The sequence below is a fragment of the Mixophyes fleayi genome, chromosome 1 (assembly GCF_038048845.1).
Source record: "Mixophyes fleayi isolate aMixFle1 chromosome 1, aMixFle1.hap1, whole genome shotgun sequence".
Taxonomy (NCBI): Eukaryota; Metazoa; Chordata; class Amphibia; order Anura; family Limnodynastidae; genus Mixophyes; species Mixophyes fleayi.
The window spans coordinates 318,996,447-319,015,427 of record NC_134402.1 but is presented as its reverse complement, the minus strand read 5'-3'; the positions used below and the strand labels follow the sequence as shown (position 1 = coordinate 319,015,427).

The following is an 18,981-nucleotide window of genomic DNA, read 5'->3' as shown; positions in this document are numbered from 1 at the left end:
TAAAGCATTATTATGGCCGAAATGTAGCTTATGTATCCCCTACACCTCTTAGATTGGAAGCTGGTTTGGGCAGGGCCAACTTTGCCTTCTGTTTCCCATCATTGTATGTAATTTGTCTGTGTCATTATCTTATCACTGTACAGTGTTGTGTAATATGTCAGCGCTTTATGAATAATGAATAAAAAATAAAGTAGTCACAGCCCAATGTATTTAACCATAAATGTGATGCTATATTCTAAAGCTTTTAAAATTATATGTGTAGTTTAGAACTGCTCATTTGGACAAGAAAACCATTGCAGAATAGGTGCAAAGTAAAATGATCATTCATGAATTAAATTACAAGACATAAGACAATGTTGATAAATATTGCTTTACATGTTCACTTGTTCTGCATCAAACATCTGTGCATCTTCTTTCATAAAGGTTCCCCAGGCTTCACACAAATCAACATTGTCAGACAGCATGAAGGAAAATATAAGGTAGGTGTACACAGCCTGCTTTCTCTAGCAGCAGCACATTTTGCAGGTAGCTTTTACCTCTACAGACATGCTGGGACGCTGGTAGGTACTATGATGGAAAGGAGTATACATCGAAAATAATTGCCAAGTTTAGGGAAAAGCAAAAGCTCAAGTAAAAACAGAGTAAAAGCAAACGGACCAAGACTATGTGAGAACGGCCAGCATGCCATGCCACATCCAGTAAAACCACTAAATATTGAAGTTTAAAAAAAAAAGGTTGACTTCTGCATAACTTGACAGGTGATTTTTCAAGGTATTTTGCTTACTTACAAATTTATTAGTATAACGGTCCTTGTAATAGTGTCTTATTAACATAATTCCTTTTGTGGCATGCGCTGTATAGTTTAATAGTTTGGTGTAAGTCTGTATAGCATTTATTACAGCTAAACACAGAAACAAAAACACAGAAAACAACCACACACAAACTAGACTCTAGACACTACAGAAATGTGTGTCTTTATTATAGATTGGTTACTATCTGCTGCCAGTCATTACCGACTGGTAGAGGACATGAGAACTTTTCACATCAGATGACAACGTGTATGGGGCGGAGAGGAAAATTTTCACGATAACAGAAAAGCTCTGGAAGATGTAATCTATATGGGACGTTTAGGATAAATATGATAAACATGACCGCATTTACTGAAGAGGGGGATAAAAACTAACAGGTTTACAAAAGCTGCACTACCCCCACAATAACAGATTTTAGTCACATGGTCCAGTGAGCTGCTTCTTGCAGCAGTTTGCCCAGTGCCGCGCTGGTTCTGTATTACAGAGCCAGCAAACAAATTTAGTTCACCAACTTTAAAAAGGCAAAATGGAGAGTGTTGTAAGCGGGAAGACCAATCACAAGTCACACGCAAGAGTGCAGGGTGTACTCCGGTCATATCCCAAACCTTCACACTTTTTTGGGCCTGGGCTGTAAGGACAATATTAGACAGCTATAAAAGCAGGGGAATATAGGCAGCATGTAGTTGCCCCCCTTCTGTCCAGAGCTCCGGCTAGCGGAAATCTCCGATGTAGGAGGTAGGGCAGCTTTCAGTAGTCCATGCAGGTCATCCTCATCTACTATATAAGTTTTCAACTTAAGAAAAACTGAATTTGCCATTACAGCATACCATTCACTCCTGCCTGGCTGCCTCCATTTTGATTGCTACGGAGCTCATGGATCTGAGCCTTGATGCTCTGCCTTTCTTCCAAGTTCTCTCTCTCCTGTGCCTACAATGAGGATCCAGAAGAGACACATACAATTAGTATATATTCTAAGCTTGTTTTCAGTGTTACAATTCCTACCCTAGTGTATCTACAGATACATTTTTTTTTATTAAAGAAATGAAAAATTAGTTAATAAAAACGGATCCAGTTGAGAGATAAATACAAGTGCTTATATGAGTCACTGACATGGGGGTACATTTATTAAACTGCGGGTTTGAAAAAGTGGAGATGTTGCCTATAGCAGCCAATCAGATTCAAGCTGTCATTTTGTAGAATGTACTAAATAAATGATCACTAGAATCTGATTGGTTGCTACAGGCAACATCTTCACTTTTTCAAACCCACAATTAAGTAAATATACCCCTAGGAGTGCAGACTTACACGTGAAATGACTGCTCAGATGTGATAATCTGTATATAAAACAAACAGTTTTATTCAGGAGTTTTTTTTGGTTTTTTTTAATATAAATATATACAGCCATTCACATTAATTCACCTGAATGCTGCAATATAGCATATAAAGTACATGTTCAATTGAATCGGTGACTAGTAAGATGCAAATCACTGACAGCCAAAGTCTATAATCCCACATAGATCATATTGTTATATTAGATGCACTCCCTGGGTGTTAGGAACAGTACATTATCAGCCATCCGTATGAGCCTAAACAGAAGCAGCAACACCGCCTTTGACTATTTTGTTGTAGGTTTTAAACAGATTTGAGTTCTATACACTTTTGTTCAGCCCTGCACCACCATGTCATATTCAACATAACTGAACAAACCCTAAATATCAGGAAGATTCAGTGCGTCTGAAAATGCAATGCTGGGGCCTAACTTTGAGAGGTAGTTTTTAGAATTTTCCTTAGCTCCTTAAAATGTCAAGCGGGTGCCGCAATTTTAAGGCTAAAGCCACTCAATGATGTTGCTGAATTAAAACCTGTAAGCTAGGTATTACAACTTATTGTAATAACTCTTCATAACTTTTATTAGCACAATCTGAAATGATGGGAGCCATCTGTGCAGTACAAGGAACTTAACCAAGGCAGTAACAGTTTTTTCCCCTATTTACAACAGTCATTATCAGGCAAAAGGAGTTATTCCAGTAAGTTGCTCTTAAAACAGGTTGCACACTACATTTTATCTACTACTAAAAATTTAAGAAGTTTTAACATTTTACCTTGCAGAAAGATTTTTTGCTTACCAAAGAGGGAACCAGGTCTCCAATATTCTCTAGACCGTTGGACTGCACAGTACCATTGCCACGATCAGTGCTGCGACTGACCAGCATTCCGGCCAAAGATGCAGCTGAATATCAAAAAAGACAGGTTAGAAATTTGAGATACGACATATTGACTCAGGGTGTTACACAGCTGTCTTGTTCAATGATCACATAAGAAACAAAAGCTACACGACAATTTTTAGAATCTGAAAGCTAAAGACTATTCCACCAAACTTTAGACCAACACAAGAGTTTTTATAATGTCTTTCAGGTCTAACATTTTCACAGTTAAATTAGTTAATTCAGAATGTATGTTACCTTCTATTTCATCATTGCGTATTTTCCGAATAGCTGCTCGGATGAGTTTCCTCTCTTCATAGTCACTGGCACCTCGGAGCTAGGACAGATGGGACAAATGGGAAAATGGGCTGTGTGAGCTGCATTGAATGCATTCTATGAACACAGCTAGAACTGAAGCTTGATTAATGGAATTAAAAGAATAATGCCCTCTACTGGCAAAACCCCCCAAAACACTAGTGTATGTATGTGCACACGCAGATTAAATGGTATATAACAAGAACTTTAGTGAACGTGGCCCCTGATTATATTACAGATCAGCTCCTAGAAATTATTTCGTTTTTAGACTAGTCCACTATCAAGTTGGTCTGTCCCGCATAAAAGAGGGAGCAGGCCCCATCAACACACTGCTCGCTCATCAAATTGGTTAAGTGTCATTTGTACTGATTACATGCATTTCCAACAGGGACAGAAAAATTCACAGGGCTAACTAATGGTCATGGATCAAAAGGCAACAACCATGCTGTTAGTTATACAACCAAAACAGGAATGTATTTTCCAGGACTGGTTTCTGATTTATTCCATTCAGCCTGTGAAAACATGTGAAATAACATGCCACAAGCGCCTACTAGTCCTCGTGTGTTTTCTGCTTTAGAAATGCCTTTAGATCACATGCTTTGTAAAGTGTATGGAGACATATGCAGAGAATATTCAGGTGAACTGGAAAGGAAAAAAGAATGAGTTGCTACAGTTATTTCATCCCGATCTCTGACATTGTGCAACATGTACCATTGCTGTCAGCTCCTCCACATTGGTCATCTCCTGCAGTCTTCCTGCCAGGGCATTCAGAGCCCTCTGCTGCGTCTCTTCCCTGTCAGCCCTACAAAGAAAAGAACATCTTACAGATATTGTGAAATGGTCATCTGGTATCTCACAAATATTCAAAATGTCGAAATCACAGTTTAGATTATCCCAAGACTGCAGATTTCAAACCACCGAACCAGAAACTAAATATGTCACAGAAACTACTTGTAGAAATAAATGATTCCATCCATCTTGTAGATTAGAGAGTGTAACAAACACAATATTTGATCTAATTCATACACTTTGTGTATAATTTTTCAGTCATTCCATACACACAAAATGATAAGAGTATGATATACTTGAGATTTGGAGCACACACAGACAGATAAAATCAGTTTAAAACTACCAAGATAAAATAATCTAAATCACTGAAAAAAAAACCAAAAAACAATTTATTTTGTTTATGTTAGTGTATGTGACCATATCACAAGCAAAAATGTTATGTGTGGACCTCTTTTCTTTTTGGGGGCTAATTCACATTCACCAGTCTTCAAATGTGAAATTATGCGAGTCTGATAAAGCAAGCATACGTAAAAGGTATAGAAGAGTATGATGATACTTGGCTTGTGTTTAGCTGGTTTGCTCATATTGAGCCTTATGTGCCTTTATTTCATATAAAAATATAGATCTAGGTTTTTACAAGCCACACAGAATAATACAGTTAACCACGCCAGGGAGTTCACCACAAAAGCCTACTATTCAACCCTACTCAAAAGGGGCTATAGCCGCCGTTTCTCTTGAAGCTCTGTACCAAACACTTAGGCACTATGTTCACTCCTCAGCCTGCAAGGCAGTGATCAAGCCCAATGTCCTCCTGCTTTTGGCAAGTACACAAAGTAACAAAAAGTCTGCTCAGACTGAATGATTTGAGTCTTAGACCAATCCAAAAGGAGCTGCAACCCCTAGTCAGAACTGTCCCAAAATAAATCAATACAGTGGACAGCTGCACTCCCTATTTTAAACCTGGTATGTTCCCAAGGTGGTATAACTTAGGTAGGGGCTTAGCTCAGATAAGACTTCCTCGCTGGATTGGGTACCTACTTATCAGAGGACAGCCACTGAGCCTCCCCCAAGTCCTTGGGTTGTAGCAGACACTCTGCAGAGTATGACTCTGGTAAGTCTAGCAAAGATCAGACAAGAAAAAAGGGCACCCATGTTTCAGGTAATACAGGATAACTTAGTTAAGTCTCTTCCCAGCCCTCAGTTAACCCATGAGTGTCTTTTTATCTAAAAGTGACACTACAGTCGACTGATTTGCCTTGCCCAAAACGGCCATTTGCTAGCAGAGAAATCCTCACAAAGTCTTTAGCCAGTGGTCAGGGGAAACTCTGCATGGTGCCTCCGGGTAACTGGGTTCCTCAACAACCTCAGTTGAAAATTGCTAGGGGACACCCTGTGTCATTTAAGAACAAGTAAAAACCCCCATTTTATACAGTACCAACACAAGATTACAAGATACAGCACTGTTCAATCATACCCAAGAAATAAAAAATTACTAGTAGAGAGAGGATGCCAAGTGAGATAAGCTTGATGAAGATATGACTGGCACACTGATCTTGCCACAATGAGCAATTACAAAATTAAGATCTCTTGATCTACCAATTAGCTTTTGTTTAATTGCCTTCCCAAAATTCATAATACATGGGGTATGTAGATGGATGTTGCCCCATTAAGATTATATCAAATTACTTGTTGATTATGTACATGACCCACTATCGTGCCTATCAATAGGCTAAGGAGTTTCCAAACCTTCCCAACATGGTAGTACAGCTGCTGGATTACCGTCCTGCATCACCTGCCAACCTTAATACTATAAAGCAGCTTAACTTGATAATGGTAATAAGTGCTATAAACATATGAAACATCTGAGTAGATACCTTGGGTAGGCAAATGGATTCTTAATTAGACATGATATTAAGTGCCTCAGAGCACACAACGGAAAATACACTAGGATTTTTGGAGGATACATTTTCCCCCTAAACAGGACAAAATGAATTAACTCAGACAGCAAGCCATCAGATGGTATATTAGAATTGAAGATCAATGTAAGCATTAGAGGCTTGCTAAATTGCAAATCCCACCTAAAAATTTCCTATTGACCTGGCTTATTGAACTCTTGGGAAAAGACCCTTACACTGCAAAATTCTTAACTAAAGTGACCAGGGTGTATATGAAAACCAGACACAAACTGCTGGGACTCGTACTGGCAGGTGTATAATTAAACTAGAAGGGCATCCTGATTTTTCAGTGGAGATGCAGTGTAAAAAAAAAAAAAAAAAAGTGGAATTTATGAAAGATTCCTAACCTGAAGCAGTAACCACACAGCTAGATAACCCAGGAATGCAGATTGTCCCCCTTACTTGCTGTGTTTTCTATGGCTGGATTTGTAATGTTTCTGTGTATGTGTTCGCCGGTATTAGTTTCAATGTCTGTTCAATGGTTGGTCCAAAAACTTACCATAATGGTTAGTTGGTATAGTGGGATAGGAGAAGGGTACTGCTTTGGTTTGAGAGAGTACTTCAAATCCAAAATATAGATTTGGAACTGAATGGGAGTTATACCAAGGGCTGGTACAATTTATGTTGCAGTATGTCAGATGGCTACGGGATGAAGTTAAGAGTTAGGCCGTGTACACACTTCAGGTTTTTTAGCAGATTATCGGGCCAAACACCCGTAAATCGATTGTTCTGCTCAATATCGCAGTATTGTGTACACTTACACGATGACCGATAGTCATTACAAAGCACCGATCGTCTGTTCATTTAAATGGTTAGTAAAACTAATAATCTTCCATTCCTACAGTGTGTATGCACTCATGATCATAATCTCAATGGAGTTTATAGAATCATGATCTTTTCAACCTATGCCGGCAATGAACACGTCCTGGTGAATAAATGTAGTGTGCGCTGTTGATGGAAAAATTTGTCCATTCCCAGACTGAATATTTTGTTTGAGTCACTGAAGCTAACGAAATTTGCAAAGACACGTGGATAGCTATAAGAAGGTGGTTAATCAGTGTGACAGGAATGAATGAATACTGTGTTGTCATTCTATAAACAACTACAGGACCAGATGAAGAGCACAGATCTGAAGGTAAATAGTGTATACGCATGTATCAGCAGACTGATTGGAACCTCAGTCGTTTGTAAAATCGTTAGTGATCACAAATTGGTTGAATGTTTTTGTAGTGTGTGCCCAGCCTTAGTCTTTGCTGCATGAATTTTACCGCGTTGATGCATTAAACTAATGCATTCAAGGGGATGTCTATAAGTCAATTAAATTTTGCTTAATTGACCAACAATTGACTGGAAATAGTTCTCATGTCTGAATATACCAATATAGAATAAAATATAAAGGAGTTTCTCTCAAATTGTGGCATATCTGTGGTGTATGTTCAGAACTTTAATGCTACCATGTACACAGGTGTGGATAGAAAAATATATACGGTATATTCTTTCCACACGCGCGCACATATATTATATATATATATATATATATATATATATATATATATATATATATATATATATATATATATATATATATATATATATATACACACACACATATACATACACATATACATATATATATATATACATATACATATACACACACACACACACACACACACACACACGTGGTCCGGTATAGGGTGGTACACCATACCACCTCTTCTACTGCTTTCACTGTAAAACTGTCAAATTCCATTCACTTACATTTTACATACTGCCACTTCAAAAATCTCACTTCAACCACTGCAAGTATGAATGTCTATAATTTAAAAAGGAGACTGTACCCTTAAAAATTGGTCCCAAACAGTGAATCAATCGAGACCAAAGTCCTGCTTGCTCCATGTGAAATATGGGAATAAGCAGAGAGAAAAGACAGAAGACACCAGTTAACAAGTGTGGAAAGAACACAGAGATAGGGATAAAAGCAGACAAAGAAATTCAGAGAGCAAGACATTGTTGCAGAGTGAATTAAAATAATAGTAGGAATGAGAGTGAAATAAGGGGAGCTTAAAGAGGTAGTTCCTCTGTGATTGTAGCTCTCCAAAGCATCACAGAGCCCAGTTTTCAGGTAGGCTGTGAGACAAACCATAATGCTTCAAGAAAAATGGCTGACCGGAGAAACCCCTGGGGCTCAATGCAGGTAGCAGATCATGCTCCAGTTAGTAGAAAAATAAAATAATTAGATAGTTAGAATTAGGTAAGAAGAAACAATTAAAGGACATAAATGTCAGATTTGGTTGAGCCAGTAGTAATCACAGACACCACTGAGATACAGAAAAGACCACAGCTACCAGTGGTCTATCAGCATAGAGAAAACTACAACCTCTACATCCATTCTCATAGGTAAGAACCCATAGTACAGAATCTGGAAAGCTACCATATTACCGCAAGGCCTACAGGACAGATAACAGGTACTCATGTACGATATCCACAGATTATTTCACCAGCAACATAATCCCTGGTTTATGTCAAGTATTCTGTAAGAATACTCATCCAATACCCACACAACAGTAACAGATAATTTTCCTGTCATTGCGGATTGACTAAGTCCCCCTATTTAATGAGCAATTTACTGTTCCAGAGGGCAAACGTTTTGAAGCATATTGGGTCTTGTTTATCTATACTGTATCCTGCAAGTTATTATTGCATTGCCTATTTTAGTGCTCCTCCATATGTGGTACAACACCTCTTATTAGACATCCTGGCTTATGAGACATTCCCTTGGTTCTACACTTCTCCTAGCTCTACACATTGGATTACAATTTTCATTTCATTACAGTGCATAGATCTAGTTGGCAAATATAATTTTGTTGCTGCTGGGATCCTAGATGAACCATGTTCAGCACACCACTTCATCTCTGTCTCAATAGGACCATATATTTTGTACAGACCCTTGACAGATCTATGCAAAAATATATTTTTGTGGGTCATTTTCTAACAGTGTGCCTACCCACGTATGCATCTCCTAATGTTCTCTACTGTGTAGTCCAAATTGGGTGTCCTGCAGCTTCTTCATACAGTCTTCCAGACCTAGTCTGTTACTACTCCCCAAATCTCATCCACTACTCACCTTATAGTCTAGAACAGAGTTTCGCAAACCTAGTCCTCAGGACCCCTAACAGTGCATGTTTTCCAGGTGACAAGGAAATTATATCAACTGAGGATCTGTTACAATGTGTCAGTCAGTAATGACTACACCTGTGCTAAAGTAAAGAGATATTGAAAACATGCATTGTTAGGGGTCCTGAGGACCAGATTTAAGATACACTGGTCTAGAAAGACACATGGCCAGAAAAAGGATACCCATACTATTTTTCTAAGAGAAAAAATAAATAGGGATTCATGAAACCCATGCACCTACCGCAATTTGAGCAGCCACAGAGTTGTCCATCATTATCACCATTTATTTATATAGCGCCACTGATTCCGAAGCGCAGTTTTGTACCCCCTCAGAAAAAGTCTCCCTTGCAAGAAGCAAGCTTATGACCTCTCTGGTTCAATAGACCAAAAACACTTTTTAATAAAACTATCAATGACTTCAAATCTGAAATACTGTTCCCTCGCACCCGGAGTGACACCATGGAAACCAAACTAGCCGTAGTATGCCACTGCAACAAACTTGTAGGTCAGATGATGTAAATAGGCTTTGAAATCTGATATGGAGTGGATCAAAGACAAATTGGAGGATATGGAAATAGGGTTAAAAAGCAACACCTGGATAAAGCGGATTTCTGAGTCTGTCAAAGCCCTACAAGCTTATTCAGTCATTAATCCAGCAATTTCTGCTGGAAGACAAGAAGGAAAAGTTGTTCATAGATCAAGCACATCATTTCCTCAGACCCACAGGAAAACCAGATTAGCCACCATACAATAAGTGCAGCTTCATTATTACACCTCTAAAGAGCAAATAATTGCAGATGTATTGAATAAATCCTTGATCCCATTTCAGGGGGGAAACAAGCAAACATTCGCTGATCTGGTGCCAGCAAAAGGGAGTGGAGATACACAATTTCCATTATTAAAGCCTTTCCATTACATACCTATTCTAATCCCTCATCCCAGACCTATTTCAACCCCATGCATTCCACTGCCTATAGTGCATAGAATGAGGGAAGCTCCAATGCTGATGTGGCCAATTGGTGATAGAGCTTACTACAAAATGAAATAGCCTTTAAGATACTTAGGGATAGTTATGTCCAGGAATCCTGCAGATTTTATCAGGCTGAATTGGAATTTAATTTAGGAGCATGTTGCACAGATTACCAAGGCTTTGTGCAAATTGCTGTGAAATATGAAGACAAAACTTCTACAGACATTCCTAACTTTCTGGCTGTGAATAGGTTGGTAGAACCTCTAAAAAGGAACTCACCTGAGCCAAAACTTGTTAGTGAAAGATGCAGTCAGTGTGGTAGACTTGATGGCCAGAGCCACATGGGAGACAACATTGGCAGGAAGGATGAGCGATGGGAGAATATTGTGGTGAATTCATAAGTGTAGACATTGCTATTGCCCAGTCTAGTTTAAATAGTGTGTTAGCACTCAATTGTTAAACGCAACAGAGTATGTTGGCGCTATATAAATAAAATGTTAACAAATGTGCTGCATACAACCAATTACACATCCAATAGGCTTCAGGTTTGAGGGGCCTGCATCAATGTTCTAACTGTATTAGACATAAGGACAAATTTGTTCATACGTTACATAAAATCACTTAGCTGCCAAGATTCCAGAAGGATCTTTTCTTTAAATATAAAAGTTTTTGTAAATACTTGCTGCATGCATACATATTATGTATCTGGCTGATTTTAAGAGCTGCCAGGGATAAGCATGCACGAATGGCTTCTGCAGGAACTTTTGTTCCTATAAAAAAAAAAATGTGTAGCGTGTAGATGGATGTCCAATTCTCCACCAACAGTACATGAATTAAAAATATCAGGAGTTAATATGCGAGAGTTAGCTGGAGGGTGTAGGGGAATAAACACTAATACTACTGGTGTAAATTCAATTAATGCTGTGAGGTAAGTGATGCTGTTAATTTTCTCTGTTAAATAGCTTTGTAGTGACTAATGTGTTACAAGCGGATGAGTCACACCTAACATCCTCTTGATGCATCTTACGTCTCCTGATCAATGCATGACATATGCTTGGACTATTCGTCTATGCTAACTAATGCAGTCGGATTTCTGCTGTTAGTGTATACAAAGGTTTCTGTACAGCGAAGAAGCATAGTATTAAAGTTCCGCATCCCCAGAGCCTGGGGTACTGCTCCATGCACCTGCATTTCCCAAGCTCACAGGTTATTCTCACAGTTCTAGTGGAAACAAGTGAAGAACAAAAACCAAGACAAAAAGACCCCAAAACTGGTCACCACTTGTGATTGTAATAAACTGTTAATCTACGATGTCCACCCAGGATGTCAAATTATTATTGTTACTGTTTATTCATATACTGCCACCATAATATACAATTCCTGCTCCATTGGTGCTCACAGTCTAAGATCCTTAACATCTGGGGTCCATTTTAGTGAGAAGTATCTTAACCTACCAGTGTGTTATTGGACTGTGGAAGGTAAACAGAGCACCAGAGTAAACCTACACAAACATGGACAGAATATACAAACATTCACACATTATAGAGCACTGGTCGAAATACAACACATGACCACAGTGCTGTGGAGAAAGCCACTGTGCCACCATGCTGCCTAAACCCATTTATATATCAGTCCTCCTCCTAACTTCCTTGTCCTGACTCTCTCCCCCAGTTAGTACCACCCTTTTTGTGTCTCCCCCTTCCCTTTAGGATGTAAGCTCTCATGAGCAGGGTCCTCTTTCCTTGTGTGCTCTTTCTACTGTTCCTTCACCCTCTGTACCTCTTGGCCTGCTTCACTAGACTGTTTTCTTAAGCTTTGGCCTTCTTCTCGCTGATTTCTACCATCCCTTTCACTATCTGTCAGATATAATCTGATTTGCTTTACCCGGTCACCTGTGTTTGTATATATTTTGTATTAGTTTGTGTCTTGGTTCTGTTTTCTGTATATGTAATGTACGGCGCTGCGGACACTTTGCGGTGTCTTATAAGTCAAAGATAATAAATAATAATAATAATAATAATAATAATAATAATAATAATAATAATAATAATAATAATAATAATGCTATACGGTCTGAAGGTTTGACTGTCAGACACAATCCCTTCCAGCAGCAATGAGAGTTCTTCTATTTGCTTCCAAACTGTCATCAGAAAAGATTGTGTGCAATTAGGGGACACGGATTTTAGCTTGCAAATTCAGTGGTACATGAGCTCTTTGCATTTAATTTAAAAATCAGCATTGCGTATTATCTGTAGTCTGCAATTTGTTAGACATGTGGCTTGAACCAATAAAAAGGTGGTCGCAACTGCCTGTATGCATCTCAAGTTGTCTGCTATAATCCCTAGCCAAAATGCAAGACATGGCATTAACAAGCACAACTGCATATGGTAATAGTGTGTTAAATGACTAGCGGCACTGCTTGTTTGTAACATCACAATCTCACAGTTCAGCACTGTGAGCCTAGTTAATGTAACAGCCCTCTCTATTCTAGTCCAGACCTGGCCAAAGTGTTTAGGGATGGAAATATTAGAATATCTCATTAGAGCCATGTGTGAGCCTGTGCAAGTTTTTTTTATTCTAAACAACTCATGGATGACAAAAACAGTTAACAAACCCAGGCTGATTCTCCTTGTCCTCCTGTCCATTGCTTCTCTCTGATCTGAAGCGTTTAGAGGCCAGCGCTTCCTCACATCTCTCTAGTTCCTCTCGTCGTAGCTCACGAATTGCTACGCGAATCTCCCGCCTCTCCGCCAGGTCCATGGTCACGTCCAGCTGTGAGACACAGAATATACATGAGTGCCGAGCCAAAAGTTAAAATATGCAAGGGGTTTTGTAGGATTTACACAAAGTAAACTGTTATACAGACTGGATGCTGGATGACCAAATACATGACTACTCAGATTTTCCATTTTCAAAAACAAACAAGGCTGTTCATTTCAACAAAAATTGTTTATGGAAAACTGGATTTGCAACCCATGACTTGGAACTACAAAGTCTTAAATCCTTTGCTTTGGGGTCTGCTGTAGGCGCTTTACAGCAATGTACCACAATTTTTCTTACTCCACCTAATAAAACTGGTAACAAAAGTAGGACAATTCTTTAGTAGGACACTTTGTGTATTTATCAAACTTCTTATGCATGTAGTGAAATAAAAGGTGCAAAGTTTTCACATTACGCTATAGATTTGGAGTCGGTTGACCCATCGACCCCTATGCTAGCAGCAAGAATATTTAAAAACAAACTGCATGGAGCTCTACAATATGACATGCAATGGCCCCTTCACAAATACGATCATTTATAGATTTATGGGCTATGATTCAATTCCCCCAGCGTTACTCCTACTACCGTTATTACGGTAAATTTAACCCGGCTTTCTGCTTGCAGCTCAGGGAGCTGCGAGCAAAAGGCCGGAGTTGAAGCTACTGTAATAAAGGTATTTAAGCGTATTACTGTAACAATAATAGTGCACAGGCTGCGTTACTTTTTACAGTAACACGGCCAATTGAGTTCCTAGGTGTTGAACATCTTTCCAGGGCTGTTAAAAGGTTTGCTGCTGTTAAACTGAAGACGTATCAAAGATTTTTTTACTGGACTATGGTTTTTTGCTCATGGACATAAGACTAGAAGGATTGATCACATCATAAAACCACAATGTTTACAACGAGATGGTGTAATTCATAGATCAACTGGAACAATTTAATAAAAGATTACTTCCATAATTGCATGTTAGGATTTTTTGAGCTAAAAACTTTGTGCCTCCAGTTATTTATTAGATAACCAAGTTGTCTATTATTGAATAGACAACTTAGGTTGAAGCACCAGAGGGCAGCTCTGTCCTGTGTAATACTGCAGGAAATGGAATGCAGATATAAATAGGAGATAGAAAAAGTCTGGCCAGGTTTACAATTTGCCAACAGTTTGTGTTTAAGTCTACTTATAGACTGCCTAGGGAAAATTAACTTGGCACTATTTGCAATACTTGAAACATAGGGAAATGTTATGATTCGAGTTAATCTGACTAAAATTGACAAGTTTGTGTATTTAATGATTATGCAACATTTTTACCCAAGTATAAATAACTGAAAATAAGGGGAGCACTAGAATCTACCAAAATAAGCAAAAGCGCTGAATTCATTAATACAATCCAAAGAGACACATGCTATGGGAAAGGGAAGATCTGAATGACTTAAATATGTCACAATCTTGACAATACTTTTCCAATTATTTCATAACACATTTGTTCGCTGGAAGCATCTTTTAAAAGGAAAAAGAAACAAAACCCGCCACACACCAAACAAACTTCAGAAAACATTGTTATAAAAAAAAAACCAAACAAAAACGACAAACATATGACAGTTGGCTTTCATTACATAGGATAGTTTTCAGACACAAGATTAGGTTTTACTGACATTTTGTAAACTCGAATATAACTATTTAACATAATTTAAGAATTCTTACTGCCGGGCAACAAAAATGTAGTGGAAAGAGAATTTAAGATAAAAAAATGGATTACTTCACCCACTTTGTTTTAATACTTGATAGAAGCCCCAATTACACTTGGGAGCCTAGTTGGGAAAGTCTCTACTAGCTGTGCACATCTGGACTCTGAAAATTTCTGTTCACAAACTGTCCCCATCCAATCTGATGGAACAAAATGCAAACATTCCACTGACTCTCTATGGGAATTAGGTCTGGGCCTCTCCATGGGATTTTTTTTTGTTTAAGTCACTCACATTAATGTAGTTTTGCCATACACTCTAGGATACAAATTATCTCCCAAGTCTTAAGTCACTTGAAGACTGCGGGAGGTTTTCCTCCACGAGTTGTCCGTATCTTGCTCCATCAATTTGCTCTCTTTTGGCAAGTGTTACCAGTCCATGAAGCAGAGTATCCCCATAGCATTATGCTTCAACCAGCAAGGTGGTGTTCTCCGAATGGTGCACTATGTGAGGCTTCTGCCAATCTTGATGCTAATAAGCTCACTCCAGCTCATCAGACCTAGACTGCCTCCACTGAGTATGTGGGTCTGGCCGTAAGAGATCCCATGTGTGTGTGTGTGTGTGTGTGTGTGTATGGTAGGGGATTTAGACTGTAAGCTCCTATGGGGCAGGGACTGATGCAAGCTCTCTGTACAGCGCTGCGGAATTAGTGGTGCTATATAAATAAATGATGATCCTCCTCAACAATGGTTTTCTTTTTGCTACCCTCCAACACAAGCGCAAATTTGTTAAGGGCAAGGGCTAGTTTCTCATGGTCTGTTTCTTGCATCCCTGCCATGGAAGACTAACTGCCAGGGTTGCCATAGGCATAGCTCTTCTCACATGAATGCATCATCTTGTAGGGTGGTCTGTACTAAACAAATAGTCATTTATTTACGATGGTCTTTACAGTGATGTAGGCAGTAGAAGAAGTCTTTAGCTTCTTAGCACACTTGTCAGTTGCTCAGCCCCTCCTTTTAGAAAGAAAATTGAAAGACTGTACAAATATGTGACCGCAAAAAGCTAATGATCGCACTGGGATTTATTAGGAGTTTCTTGCAAAACGGATGAACATTTAATCAACTGTATTTTTTATAATGCTTCGATATTTGTTTGTTATTTGACATATATGATGATCAGCGATAAGACCATCCAAATGAATAAATTCCAAGATTTGCCGAGGATGTTTTTCCATGCAGACATCACATCAGACAATGCTGCTTGTAAAACATTACCAAGCAGGGCTGTCTTGGTCACAGAAGCTTCAAACCCCAATACACACCCCTCTTTTACACTCAGATCTGGTCTTGTAGCCATGCTAGCCCTAAAAAATATGCACCTATGCCAATTGAGCATGACAATACAGCGATGTTGTTATTTGTTATTTAACACATGAGCAATAACCCTTGTCTTCAATAATTCTAGTGTTCCTATTTTACCCAGGTATTTGGACATCCTGTCAGACTTTTAGTTTTCTGCACCATTCCTGCATTGAGAGGCTTTTCTCTGAAAGGATTGCTCACTGGATGAGAATGTGGCCTACAATCTATGAACAGTGCAGGGGGGCACATGTGTTGCAATACAAAATGCCTTTGTACTGTAGGAATGCAGAAAACTCCTGGACATAACTTTGAGGGTGAAGAATAAAATGTCACAAAGTGACCTATAAAAGTTGGAATGGGTTTATGGAATATTGCTCAATGCTTCACAATACGGTCAAAATGTTCACTGTAGCACATTACTTTCTAATCTCTTCTGGCATGAATTTTTTCAATCACTGAAGAATGCAGATTTCCAGCTGGGGAAAAAGGATGAGCCCTGGGTAAGGTACACGCTCCAAAAGATAAAACAGCCACAAGATTATAAAAGCCGCACAGATACATAAGGGTTAAAATAACCAAGCATGATATCCTTATGAACAAAAAAAATAAATAAAGCTGCACATGCATGTGTCACACGGTTGGCATTAGGAGTGTGCAGGGAGAACTGCCGTCGTTAACTTCGTTATCCTTTTTTTTTTTTTTTTTTTTTAAGAAAACATAGGCAAGGCTGTTACACGTTACACTGTCTAAGGTGGAAGCTACTCGTTCATTACAAAAATCTTTAATACATCACACTGGCATAGTGTCCATCTGTAGATATATAAAACTTGTCCCATTTTAAACACATTAGGCAGAGTTTAAAGACTCATAGGAAACAGGAAGTTTGTGCATTTATGTCACAGCAGCAAATGTAATATATGCGTCTCGGCAACAGCTGTGCTCCGATTAAAACATGGAGTTGAAGTAAATTTCCAAGAACCGTGTCAATTAACTTTTTTTTTTTTTGCACAAAGAAAAACATGCACTGCAAGGTTTAGAGAAATACAATTCCCACAAGGGAGTGTCTGATACACAGCACTCATGGGGCTATTGAGTTTGGGAATATTAATGTCCTCGGTCTCCAGCGGGTGGGAAAATAACCTCCCAGGTGAGGAAGGACTGAACATATTATCATTCTGTTTTCCACTTATTTCACATATTGGAGTTAGAGGAACCTCACTTACCGAGATTTGATGCACATTATGGTGTCCCTGTCATCCACCAATGCCTTTAAAAGATACATCTATATCTATACACATACAGTAAAGGCAAATATATAAAATGTACATATATAAATTAAAGTAGAAAGAGCGAAGCAACAACAAACTTCGCTGAATACAGATATCACTTTGTCAGAGGTTCTATTGGCAGTTAAGTCATTGAAGTCATCCTCAGCTCCTGGCCCTGACGGTCTCACTCCGCAGTATTATAGAGAGTTTGCTGGGGTCCTCGGTCCCCATTTAACAAAATTCTTTAACGAAGTGCTCGAGGGGGCTTCATTTGACTCTGCCACCACTAGGGCTAATATTATAGTTATTGCAAAATCGGGGAAAGATCCCTCTCTCTGTGCCAGTTATAGGCCTATTTCGTTGCTTAATGTTGACCTTAAAATATTTGCAAAGATTTTGGCCTCTAGGTTGAACCCGCTCCTTCCCTCTCTTATCCATTCAGACCAAGTGGGTTTTATTCCAGGGCGTCAAACCCCTGATAACACTAGAAGGATTATTGATCTAATTCATACAATACACAGCGATAAGCTTCCTTCCCTTCTCATGGCGCTCGATGCTGAAAAGGCATTCGACCGTATCTCCTGGTCGTTTATGGAGGGGGTGCTTTGAGAGATGGGGTTCACCGACGGATTTTTAACAGGTATCTTAGCCCTCTACCGTTCCCCGTCGGCCACTGTTTCTGCTAGCGGCCTGACCTCGACGAGTTTCCCGATTCTGAATGGCACTCGCCAAGGCTGTCCCCTCTCTCCACTTATATTCGCTCTTGTTATCGAGCCACTGGCTGCTAGGATTCGAGATAATCGTGAGATAACGGGTATACACGTAAGCCCTTCTACACACAAGATTGCGCTATATGCGGACGATGTTATGTTGTCCATTACCCACCCAAACACCTCGGTACCTCCTCTCCTGGATGAGCTAGACCTTTATGGCTACTTTTCGGGTTATAAGATCAACCCGGGCAAGACAGAGGTTTTGGATTTTAACGTTTCTGACGCAGATAAGAAACTTCTGGATTGTTCCTTCCCATTCCATTGGGGACTTCAAAAAAATCAAATATTTGGGGGTTTCTATCACTAAACACTACAGACACCTTTTCAAGGCTAATTTCCCCCGCCTCCTCGATCAGATAAAGTTAGACCTTATAGCTTGGTTGCAACTGTACATTTCTTGGATTGGCAGCATTAATGCCGTCAAAATGAATATCCTCCCCAGACTGCTTTATTATTTCCAGACTCTCCCTATCTGTATACCACCTTATGTCTTTAAATTCCTCCAATTTCATGTCACTAGATTTGTTTGGTCGGGCAGGCGGCCCCGAGTTCGACTTAAGGTTCTTCAGAGATCTCCGCGGGGAGGGGGCCTGGGGATTCCTGACTTCCGCATATACTATCTCTCCGCCCAACTCGCTCAGTGTGTTCTATGGTGTGGTCCAACAGAAACCAGAGTCTGGTCTAAAATTGAGGCTGAAGGTCTGGGACTGCTCTCACTATCTTCTCTCCTATGCCTCCCAAGGTCTCGTCGCCCCAAACGTCTTCTACTTCATCCAGTTATATCACATTCATTAGCCATTTGGGACTCATCTCAAAAGCTCGGCCTACCTTTTTTCGTCTCTCTTTTTCTCCTCTTTTTGTGTGAAAACCTTGGACCACTCATTTTCTATTTTTACTAATATAGTTGACTTTTTGGATACT

At 39.3% G+C, this 18,981-nt stretch overlaps 1 protein-coding gene and 1 long non-coding RNA gene across 3 annotated transcripts in view; one reads left to right on the top strand and one right to left on the bottom strand.

The window, feature by feature from the left end:
• The window catches only part of SMTN (smoothelin), a 74,413-nt gene that overhangs the window by 25,339 nt on the left and 30,093 nt on the right, over positions 1-18,981 (bottom strand). For both annotated transcript variants that reach the window (XM_075212958.1, XM_075212967.1), the window contains exons 2-6: positions 12,834-12,991; positions 4,040-4,130; positions 3,272-3,350; positions 2,936-3,039; positions 1,637-1,736 (exon numbers count right to left, since the gene is read on the bottom strand). In XM_075212958.1, the coding sequence (XP_075069059.1) occupies positions 1,637-1,736; positions 2,936-3,039; positions 3,272-3,350; positions 4,040-4,130; positions 12,834-12,991 (532 nt within the window). The remainder of the gene's footprint in view (positions 1-1,636; positions 1,737-2,935; positions 3,040-3,271; positions 3,351-4,039; positions 4,131-12,833; positions 12,992-18,981) is intronic.
• LOC142158744 (uncharacterized) lies at positions 422-4,666 on the top strand. The gene is made up of 3 exons (XR_012692851.1): positions 422-479; positions 2,919-3,059; positions 3,717-4,666. It is a non-coding gene; the product is annotated as an uncharacterized LOC142158744 (long non-coding RNA).